General features: G+C 31.3%; 1 protein-coding gene across 1 annotated transcript; it reads left to right on the top strand.

Annotated features, from left to right (window-relative positions):
• LOC102607939 (F-box/kelch-repeat protein At3g06240-like) lies at nucleotides 1-1041 on the top strand. The gene has a single exon (XM_015529374.1). The coding sequence runs from the start codon at nucleotides 1-3 to the stop codon at nucleotides 1039-1041; it is 1041 nt and encodes a 346-aa protein (XP_015384860.1).
• Nucleotides 1042-12377: the final 11336 nt, after the last annotated feature.

The raw sequence follows: 12377 nt of genomic DNA, 5'->3' as shown, positions 1-12377 counted from the left end.
ATGTCAGTTTCTTCTGAAAACAATAAGACTATTCCACATGAAATCATATTTGAGATACTGTTAAGACTGCCAGTGAAGTCATTATGTCGATTCAAGTGCGTTTCCAGTTCATGGCTTGCTTTAATCTCCGATCCTCAATTTGTCATGCTACAACTCCACCGAAACAAGAGGCGTAACCTAATACTCTCTAATCTCTCCGGAAACTCTGCATATAATTACTCTATAGATGAAGAAAAATTAGTTTCTGTAGAGCTTGATTTTCCACTCGAACAAGATGCTAACAGAGACGGTAGTGGTTATTTGGCTCGCATTGTTGGTTCTTGCAATGGCTTGGTGTGCACAACCCCTAAACCCAAAATTTTCTTTGTGCTCAATCCTTTGACGAGAGAGTCCAAGAGAATACCAGACGTTCCGTTTGAGCCCTTTCCTCGTTCTTCTGATGATTTATATGGGTTTGGTTGTACTGCTGAAGATTGCAAGTTCATCAAAGTTAGTTTTGGATTAAAACCAAATATGTCTGTGGCTATATTTTCTCTACGGATGAATTCTTGGAGAAGGGTTCTAGCTTCAGGTTACACGCGTCCACTAATCAATGTTCCAGGGACATTAACAAATGGAGCTTTACATTGGCGGTTGCAGAAACATGGTGGTGATTTCGTGCTTGCTGCTTTTGATTTGGTTGAAGAGAGGTTCAAAGAATTTCCTTTGCCTGATGCTTCTACAAGCTTTAGATTTTTTGGAACTGGAGTTCTTGGAGATTGCCTTTGTTTGCAATTTTTTAAAGGAAAAATGAAAGAGCATTGGATAATGAAAGAATATGGAGTTAAGGAATCTTGGACTAGGGTTTTTATTCATCAAGATCCAAATAATGTGTGGCCATTATGCCTCTGGAAGAATAGCACAAAGTTGTTAGTGATAAATAGGAAGAATTTACTGGTATGTGATTGTAACAATGAAGGGTCTGAAGATGTTGCTGTTGCCGATGTTCCAAATTGGAACTCTGCGTGTGTTTATGTGGAGAGCCTTGTCTCACCCAATTAGAGGTATAACAATTTCAACATTGAGTCGAAGGTAGCTCGAATTGAACCGACCAGTATTTATTTAATTATTTATGCTCTATATTGTAATTTAACTCTTCCTTAATTTCGATTAAAATCGTGGGCAGCACATTTGTTAGGTCATGACCTGATTGATTTCTGCATGTTTAGTGTTATTGAATCTAGGGATTGTTGATCTATTGAACTAGTCCATCCCCATGTTGTCTCTTTTCAAAATTGATAATGAACAATGAAATCAAATTTTGCATGCCAATTCTTCATTCCTGATCACAGTTCCAGCTTATAAAAGCTAATTAAATTCTTTAAGCCATGTCCAAATTCTTGCCTCTAATTATGCGCAATCAATTTGTTGAGAAGTATATTTGCATGGAGCCGTGATTATCGTCTCAAATCGTAAATACCCCACTTTTTGTTTTTGTTTTTTTCTTTTTAATCGAAAAGTACTACATCAATAAAGAGACAAGAAGAAAATTACACCAAATTAAGAGGGACAAACTATTGTCAAATACCTAGCTGTGCTTACTCTCGACTATGAGTAAGCAAACTACACTAAATCAAAGCTCTAATGCCAAGTCGACAGAATAAGATGAGCTTTTGCTGAGACAAAATAGTTAATCTTTTTACTCGAATTCATTAAGAGAATATTAAAGCTACAAGGAAAAAAATTCATAATAAGAATTCCAAATTTAATAAGAAACCCAATAACATAAAAAAATAAGGAAATAAAATTTAAAACAACCCTAAATAAAATCGATAACTAATTAACAAAGGTAAACTTACTCAGCCGCCTCTGGTTTTACTTGCATTCACAACAAGAATGTTATTTCTTTTGAGAACAATAAGACTCTTCCCCATAAAATTATTTTTGAGACACTGTTAGGACTGCCAATGAAGTCTTTGTGTCGATTCAGGTGTCTTCCCAAGTCGTGGCCTGCTTTAATCTCCGATCCTCAATTTATCAAGTTACAAATCCACCAAAACGTAACTCATACTCTCTGGTTTCTTTAGAAACTCTCCACATAAGTACTCCATCGATGAAGAGGAATTAGTTGCTTTTTGAGATTGATATTTCAATTAAACAATATACTAACAAAGACGGTCGTTATTTGGTTCGTATAATTTTTTCTTGCAAAGGTTTGTTTTGTATAAACCCTAAATCGATCTGAAATTTTCTTTGCGTATAATCCTTGTACAAAAGAGTCCTAAGAGAATTGAACTTAAATATAAGCAAGAACTTAAACATAAGTATGGAAGAATTTAACACCATAATATCCTGACACATTTCAACTTTCTTATTGTCCCTCTCTCAATATAAGCATGGAAGAACTTAAACTTATATCCAACACATGATCTTTAGATTTTACAACAAAAGCCATGTTTTTTTTAGAGTAGTTATCAATAAAAGCCACAAAACACAGTTCCCCTCCTATTGGTCTACTTTATATAAACATGAGTATGAATCAAATCAAGTATTTATGACTTTCTAGATAGTGAAAAACTTTTAAAAGCCACTCTGTTTATCTTTCCAGCTAAGCAATAAAGTAACGAATGCAAGTCATGAGGTTTTTACTTTGGGACTTGGATCTTCCTCTAGAGTTATCATTGTTTTGTTGAGAATAATTTCAACTTTGGCTTCTCCTCTATCGTTTTTGCTTTTTTAAAACAAGTGCATCTGAGTCAAAGGAAACTACTTTAGTACTCTTTCTTCTAGATTATTCATTACGTATCTCATTTGTAACTATATCCAAAGTTAATTTCTCATTCGATGCTGAATTATTCATTGACATCGCTAATGACTCCCAACTATGAAGCAAAGGACAAAGCAACAACAATTCTTGTAAGTCATCATCTAAAATAATTTTCATCGTAGTCAACTAATCAACCAACCCTTGAGACTCACTAGTGTATTCAATTATATTGCACCCCTTTTGTATTGCAAATTTAACCGGCCTTTTTATCATATTGACTTTATTCTACATTGTCAATGGCTCATAAATTATTTCCAATTTCTTCCAAAAGACATTAGCAATTGGTTTCCTTCGCTACATGGTGGTGCACACTTTAACCAATCCATGACCTTCTGGTTCAATTGCATCTTCACCTCCAATGAGTACACGTATGCCTTTCACATACACCAAATCCTCCATTTTAGACTTCCGGATGCCATAATTCCATGACCTTAATTAATTCATATAAGTCGTGGATTCCTTCATTTCAATCTACATAAGTAATAAAAACACACAACCAAAAGCTCTATTACCACTTTGTTGGGAAAGTAACTCACACAAGCAATTGCAAGTCAAGTTGAAACTAACTATTTCCCTCTTTGTGTATTAAACTAGATGTATACCACAAATAAATAAGCAGAAATTAAACCAACACAATTTAAAGTAGTAAACTAACCATAAGAGACACATGATTTTTACATGAAAAATCCAAATCGATAAAAACCATGGAATCATTGTTTGATATAACCTTTTACTATATAAGTAATGAGATTACAACACAAATTCTTTTCTAGATAAAGTTAAAGGTTCATAACATCAAGACTTTTATCAATTATAGTTTACATTAACATTTTAACGTCTATTACTCTCAACAAGTGGGTATCTCAAATTATAGCTAACGAGAGGATAAAATCAAAATTAATACTAGTAGGAACGTAGAAGATGACGCTACCAACTTACCCCCTGATATAGGAAAAAAGAGAGATAAATTTATCTTTCAATCGTCCAATCAAAGATTCAAACACTTGCTTCCAATTTCAAGTCACGCCACTATCTTCTTCGCTTCTCACTCGCTATTCTGTGTTCTGGTTACAGTGCCGAAGGCGTTTGCTTGATTTGCTTCTACAATTCCATTGCATATATCATCTAAGTTCAAAGCTTCGCAATAATTGCATGAACGTTATGGACTCTAGGCATTTGAACGCCCATTTTAAGTTATATTAATAAATTACCTAAGACAATTAAGAGTTTTGTATTTAGGCCCCACGTGAGGTACACCCCAGCAAAAAAATTAAAGAAGGGGTAACTCTTAACTTTTAGTAAATATTTTCAATTTATGCTTGTGCAGACATAATTATACTTGGCAGCTAGATTTCTTAGCTGCACGATAATATATAGTATAGATCTGAACTTTGTAGGTTGAAATATGATACTACAGATTGAAGATATTGCAGAGTGAAAAAGGACATTTCATAAATTTAAAAATTTGGATGCGCATGCTATATAAAATGTGAACTTACGAGGGCATGTAACAAGGCATGCGTGCATTCAAATCAGCATCTCCATTTGTGAATCTAAAAGCAATAAGATGGAGACTGAAATAAGCCAATGGAGCTATCTGTTAAAGATAATGTGCTTATTCTATCTATTAATTAGGCCGAAATTTTCTGAAAATTATCAATTAATTGAAAAATAAACATAATTGATTCCTTTTTTTCTCCAATGGAATACAATACAATTGATATAGTTACAACCAAAATTCAATTCAAAACCACGTAGAATTTTATCCTTACAAGTTGCTCATAAATACATCTCAGAATTAATTTTCACAAATTTCTTAGAATTTTGAAAAAAATTGATTTTTTTTAATTGACTTAACTTAAGTAGATAACTTTAATTTGCTTATTCTAATGTCTGCTTAACAACTCAAGATTAGAAGGGCACAAAATTTGAATCTTAACCGGACCATCCACATGTTCAAAATGAATGGTCGAGTTAGGAGAAATTTTAAAATATTTTGAGGTACCATGTCAGTTATACAATAAGTAAATAATGTTATAACATATATGCATTTATTTTGAAGAACTAGCATACAATTGGTGGTTATATAAAATTTAATACACATATTATACATGTATAATTTAATTGTATTACCTCTAATGTATTTTAAAATATCTTTCTAGTGAGATACGAGACTTATTGAGGAAACATTACACAGGTCTAGTTTCTAACATGCGGATCCTTATACGCATTACACTCTGCAGAATATGTATTATATATTAAGAGCCCAACCGAAAAAATATTGTATTAAAATTGTTGCCAAATAAAAAATTAAAATGCAGACTCATTATCCTAATTTGCTTATGAATTAATCTGTCTGCAAAGAGACTAAAAAAAGCAAATAATAGGAAACGATATTATTTTTATAGGAAATTGTATATTTTAGAATGCTTAGACTTTTGAGCATGAATTATGCACTTATTTATCATCAAGGAATTAAGGTTAGCGAAATCAAGAGAATTTTTCCCATCATGAGGTTTGCTTATAAAACTCTTCATGGAATAAAATCTCTGGAGCAAGTCCCTTCGTTCTCCAGAAGCTGATGGCCTGGCAGCGGCCCAAATCTGCCTGTTGGTTTTGGGAGAATAAAGTTAAAGAATGGAATCGATGCTCTTGATTGAGGGCTTGTACTACGTAAGCACCCTATGGCTCAGTACTTTTTTGTGCCTGCCATAATAATGCTTATTATCTAAACCCATGCAGAAGAAAAATATCGGTTACCGTTTATCAAATTAAGTGCATGTGCCTCATATAAAGAAGTATGATATTTTCGTCTCTATCGCGGAAAATGTGTTTTTAGCACGTTCTTGTAAATGTTTTAAGAAATCTTTATTCTGTTCCAGACGTTAAAATATTAATTAAGAAAATGCACATTCATGTAAATGTAATCCTCTTATAAATTGACCTCCATTCTCATCTTGTTTACCGAATTGAAGTCGATGAGAGCATTAAAATTTGAGTCTTCCAGTGTCACTCCAAGATTTAGAATTTATACTTGAAGTAAATTTTTAACAGGCGGAAGCGATGTTTTCAGTACTCTATGGAAAATGTATATGAATGCACATTAATTGGATCATCATCCTCATCTTATGCATCAGAAAATGCGGAACGAACTAAAAGATTCAAAAGAATTAATGATCCTTTATTCTACGCTATTACATAATTTTCAATTCGTGAAGAGTCATTGATACGTACGTTACTAGTATACATATGTACATACATAATTGGTGGAGAATAAATTAGTAGAATAGCTTATGCACAAAATCACTGGCTAATGGCTATTGTTGATGTTACTTGTCTGCAGAATATAATTAAGCCTCACTAGTGATTACGGCACTTGCTGGAAAATATTATTCGTAGGTAAAGCTAGCAATAGAATTAGCTCAAAATTTTAACAATTGATTATTGTATTTTATTTGCGGTGTCGTCTCTACATAGGACTCTTTGAATTTAGTCATTTACTATTTCATTAGTCAATTTATTTGAATTCGAATTAATGTGAAATCGATCAAGTATTTAAGAAAAGTTTACAATTTTTTTTTTTTGGCAATGGGCTCCCCCAATATGTTTACACGGCTAAATCGATCTCACTCAGATTGTTTTGATGACGAATCATGATTGACCTAAAATGATATGTTTTCCTCAGTTCTCACATCATACAACTCTTAACATAAGTTGTTAACGACTTCATGCATGTACAAGAGAACAGTAGCTATATAAAATGTTGCGTATGGTCTAATTTAACTAATTATATGTATATGAATGTGAGACGTAAGAAGTGCTTAGCAGGCTTTCGGTGGATTGAGACAGAAAAAATGCCAATGGAACCCACTAGAGGTCGACAAGCTTTGCCTGCAGGCGATCAATTTTCAATTTCTTTACATAAAAAAATGTTTTAACATCTAATACCATATTCTTTTAACGATGTGATTTCTGTTTATTGACTCATTAATTCAAGAACAATCAATCTATGTGTTGTTTGGCCGTTTGGGCATCACTCAGCTCATTTTGATTGACATATTGAATATAGCGTAAAAACAAATTTATTTCTGTTCGTATGATTGCGCGGCGCGGTCCAATTACTCATCCTTTATACAGTAACATCAGAAATAATTTGAAGTGGGTCATTAAACAAGAAGAAGAAGAAGAAGAAGTCACCCTATTTTCCTCTTTCTTCTTCTTTTTCTTTTTTGTCAGCAATGAGACACTCGGGCTCACGAGAATTTTGTCCAAATGATAGCTAGATCTCCACCGTTTCGAAATAGGTAATTGAACCGCCCATTGTTTTAAAAACTAATATTTAGACCTTCTTTTTATTAGTGAAATTTATCTATTTGAGTAGCAATAAAAAAAATAATCTTGATGGATACCGCTCATGGTACACCATTCATATTAATCATTATGGTATTTTAACGCCCTAATCACAATTCAAAATTGACAGTATTCAATAATGAAAGAAGGTATGCACGACCATTTTTAATTTGAAACAATGTGGCTATTTTACTTATCCAATAATTAAGAAAAACTTTTAAGTATTTGCGTGTCCTTTTTCCCCTTGGACAACTAAATATTAATGTTTAAATACTAATTTGAGTATTATGTCAGGTTTGACCTTAAGATATTGTGTTCAAATCGCTGGTAAATAATTTGAAAATTTAGAATCAACATAAAGCGAAATGGATAGTATTTGCTAGTATGGTACTGCACACTAAGAATTTGGATCAAAGTTTTGATCTGAGTTGTGCTCATCTTTCGATATCTTCTTGCACTTGTCTGTTTATAGCAATATACAGTTAGTATTTAACAATTAAAATCTCAACACTTGAGAGAGGTTGAATTTGGTTAATTTGAAGCAATATGATCAAAGTACACATCCTTCATGATGTCAGCTTCCTACAAAATCATTCAATCATCAGATCACACTAATATTTCCACACTACGTTGATTGTTTGATCCATTATCGCCATTTTTCCATATCTTAATTATATATACCATATTCAATGTTTCACTTTGAGTGTATTACTTAGGTTTTATGAGCTGAGATTGTCAATTTTGTCATACTAGCCTTGTTCTCTTGTATGGAGATCTCTAGGCAAGATCTTATCTTAATCCCCAAGATGTCATAAGACCCTTTGCTTTAGTGGAAATAAAATAACAAAGAGCATTTGGTTACTTCATAATCATGCCTTCCACTTTAATTTGTAGCCATGATATTGCACTGAGAATCTTGTTAATTCACTAGCAAACCCTAATTTGGTGGAGAATCGATTGTCTAACACCTTCTGACTCGATTAGACAAATTTCAATTTGCAAATTACACTTGGCAAATATAATCGCACGGAACAAACAGTCCTTAATTCACACTCCACACAAGTCAGTGTTGATGAAAAAAACTAATTTAGCGACAAAATTGTATACATATCTCACAATATATGGTGTAGGAGGTTTGAGATGCATGGAATCTCGCTCTCATAAAGAAGTAAGAATTTTAGTTTCTATTCAAGCAATACTTTAAAATAGATAAAATCTCAAGATAACATAAAATTTATGGGTATAAATTTAATTATTTTAACCTATTTATTTATATACTCTCTTTACTAGTCAATCTGAAACACAACTCAATACAAATACAAACCAGCTAGCAATAATAAATAAATACATTCAAAGTTAATGTATATAAAGTGTTGCCAACTAGTCCACTCAATCTACCATTGAATTATGGCGGTCGTGGCTAATAATTTATGTTAAAATTTGAAGTCTGAAATTTAATTTAATAGACCGATAGAGAGGTGCCCCCAGGCAATAAGAAATAATAATACGTCTCCTCAGTCTTCTACAAACTCTTTGCATAATTCATTCATATACAAATTAATTAAAACCACCCTCCACCTCTCTCTCTCTCCGCGATCCAAGAGAATACAAAACATGCCCAAATGTGGAACTAACGGTTCAGGTTGAGAGTGCCGAACATTTTTATATGATGTTCGCAAAAGTCAAAACTTTTCTGTAGACCCAAAAATATAAAATTTTATATAGGTATCATTTGTAACTTAAACACGTCAAAATTGATTTTTAATTCTTTTTCTTTCACAACCTTCGATAATCCTTGCTGAATCAAGGAAAATAGAATTAGAAGAGATTAGTAGAGCTTACAAATCAAAGGGTATAGAGAACCAGGCCCCGAAAAGTCCAACAAAAGTTAAAAGAAATTAATAGAATTTGCAAATCTAGTAACTACAAGTTATACATTGACATTTTACTCCAAATTTTACATGAAGACTTGGGCACTTACTGTAGCTTAATTTCTAATTGTTGCTTAATTTAAGCCACAACAGTGCGATCTAATTAGCCGTAAAATATTTTACATATACAAGTTAGTCTCATGTAGACATCCAAATTGAGAAAAGTACAGACTTCACGAATTGAGACCATAGATTTACAATATTGTATTATCCAGTATCATAAATTAGGTATGGTTCCATTTCAAGCTTGCATTTTACAAGATAAGGGTTTTCATTTTTATATAGCAGAGAAAACTTCATACTCAAATTATTTATCATAACCCATAATCTCAATTCTTCTAAAAGAAAATAGGATTATGGTCGATGAATCTCTTGATCTCTCGATCTATAAATGACCACCTACACGTGCAAGTTGCAGAAGATGATCTTAATTACATAATTAATTTGGGAACTGCTTGTTTAGCTTCATGCGAAGAAGACAATAGCTAAGTTAATGTGAGTGGGCTCACTGATTTAGCATTTTGTAATTTTTTTCTGGTATATTTTATATGAAAGGTTGATCCATTTATATATTAATAGATTGGTTACGATGCTTCTTTGACAACGAAATAAATCAAAATTAATCTTGAACAACTTATTTAGAATTGTGCATGCACTATAATCAGTGGAGCTAAATTAATGAATAATATTTATCAATGTCAAAGCACTCGCTCTCGCTGATGTTACCTGCCTGCCCCGAAGTATCGATCATTCAATATTTATATTAAATGAAAAAAAAAATCAAATAAAATTCAAGACTCATTTCGAAAGCAAAGGATATAAATTCTCCAATCAAAGCGTTAGTTCGTGTGTTACTTTTGTAAATATGATTCATATCGTTTCATCAGGATGTGTATCTTATCACTTGGAACAAATTTAATTAGTATTACGGTTTAATTTATACTTTTAGTTTATTTATTTATTATTATTATGTTTTTACGGATACTCCACGTGAGCCTGTATGTAAAGTTATAGGCAAGATCTAACCATGGATATAAATAACATTAATTAAAAGAATAAAGCACACAATTTTCGTAATTTTTTATTTTATAATTGTGGCTAGCACGCAATGAATACACGACGTTAAAGTGATTTTCGAATGAAATACAGAACTCTAGGTTTAACGTAATCTTAAAATATTTAACATAGGATTACTTAAAGAAAGCGAAGCACACCAATTAAATTATTACTTATTAGCATAATTTCCTGATCTTGAAAATCTTCTAACGCATGATGATTATAATATGTTATTTTAATATTATTTTTTTAGTAGACTATAAATCATGAGTATGTATTTGCTTAGAGAAAAACTTAAATTAGGAGAAAATTCTGATCCTTAATTAATATTGCACAAAAAGATCAAGAGATTTAACTACATGTCCCTTTAATTTATTTCTTTTCTAAGTTTTAAGTATCTTATAAACCTAGAGTGTCAAATTTCGGAATATACTAACAAATTATTAGATATGACATCTGATTAATTATTTATTTATAAAGCTTTCTAGATATTTAGTTAAACCTTAATGCCTCATGTGGTTTCGGAAGAGCTACGTCTTTCTAATTATACCACTGAGTTTTAAATTTAAAGTTTGAAAAAAAATTGGAAACTATCTTGTCATGAAGGGATCGAGTTTCAATAAATCAAAAATTTATTACATAAATTTTGATTGATATGATTGCTAAGTATCAATCAATAATTATCCGTTTGTGTACTACAACTTAGCATTTTAATTTCTTTAACCTTCAAATTAATAGAATTCATACATGCTCATACTATAGCACTGAAATTTAAGCTTGTAATGATTAATTTGTTCGAAGAACTCAACGAATACCTAGAGAAAAATAAAAATAAAAATAAAAAGCGTAGACCACATTAAAATAATATGTACTAAGTGTTTAGTCAAAATTAATTTCAAAGTAATGATTTGTGATAACATAAGTACGAAATCACAATGAAATAAAGATAGAAAGTAAAAAACACAATGAAATCGTGATAAGAAATTTCGAAAAAAAGTACAAATAGAACATCCAGCTAGAGCTTTATGAAAAACGAATAACATAATGAATTCATGTGTATTAAATATTAATCCCAATCTTCCAGTAAAATTTAGACAATATGACATCGAGAGAGAACTAACACTTTGGCATTACATGAAAGTTGAAACTCCATATAACAAATAGAAGAGAACAAAGATTAAATTCATTTTCTTTTCATTATTGAAGCTTTTTTTTTAAAAAAAAAAAATTTCCTTTTCCTCAGCCGACACAATTAATTTCATTTTTCATCAACTATCAAGGCTATAAACGAAAATAAAGGCAATTAGAAACATGCGGCTGTGCATTTTTGATTTCTTTGAAAATGATGAGAGAGATGTGAAATTGATAAGATAAGATAATGAAATTTGATGTATTAGGGATGAGCCGCCCATGATATGTGTGTGTGTGGGTATATATATACACACACACAAATGTGATTACTAAATATGTAATCATTACATTGCCTTAAGGTCCCAAAATGATTTTTCGTGACCAATTTAATTTTATAATAGAAATAATTGAGGAAATTTATGGAAATGACCCAAAAATAATGCTAATTTACAAAAATGGGCATATTTAAAATTTTAAAAAATTTGGATAATTTATGTAAATTTCTCAATTTGTTCATATAAATATATTTTTTATTACCTTTCAAATTAAACCAATCCCATTGCATTTCAACCTTTTACCTCATGCTTCCATAGTAAGAAGCTAACCAACTAATCAATTATGAGGATGCTTCTGGAACCAAGGATTTGAATTCTAGGGAGGTTGCTCCTTATTAATAAAGCTAGAACTTAGTATGGATAATTCTTGTCAACTTTAAATTCATAATTAAAATCTAGAATGGGTTTATAGTGTCGTAAATCAATTTATAATTTTGTAAAAGTTGACTTACGACGTTGCAAATTTGTCCCGAACTTTTATTTTGAATAAAAAATCATCTCTCTCTCTCTCTCTCTCTCTATATATATATATATATATATGAAAACAAAAATTTACTACTAACCACTTGACCTTAATGGATGGAGACTAACCGGTATTGATCCTAATCAAGTCACATTATATATTAATTAAGATTTCACTTATGTGATAAAGCCTCCTTATACTCAATTCTTGACCATAAAAGTCAAATGGATATTTTTCTTTCTTTTTTAATGTATGTTTAATCAATTCTTCATATCACTATATGACTTATATATAGGGGGAGAATT

This window comes from Citrus sinensis, chromosome 9 (genome assembly GCF_022201045.2).
Source record: "Citrus sinensis cultivar Valencia sweet orange chromosome 9, DVS_A1.0, whole genome shotgun sequence".
NCBI classification, from domain to species: Eukaryota; Viridiplantae; Streptophyta; class Magnoliopsida; order Sapindales; family Rutaceae; genus Citrus; species Citrus sinensis.
The sequence above is the reverse complement of the archived record's forward strand: the minus strand, read 5'-3'. Positions and strand labels throughout refer to the sequence as shown.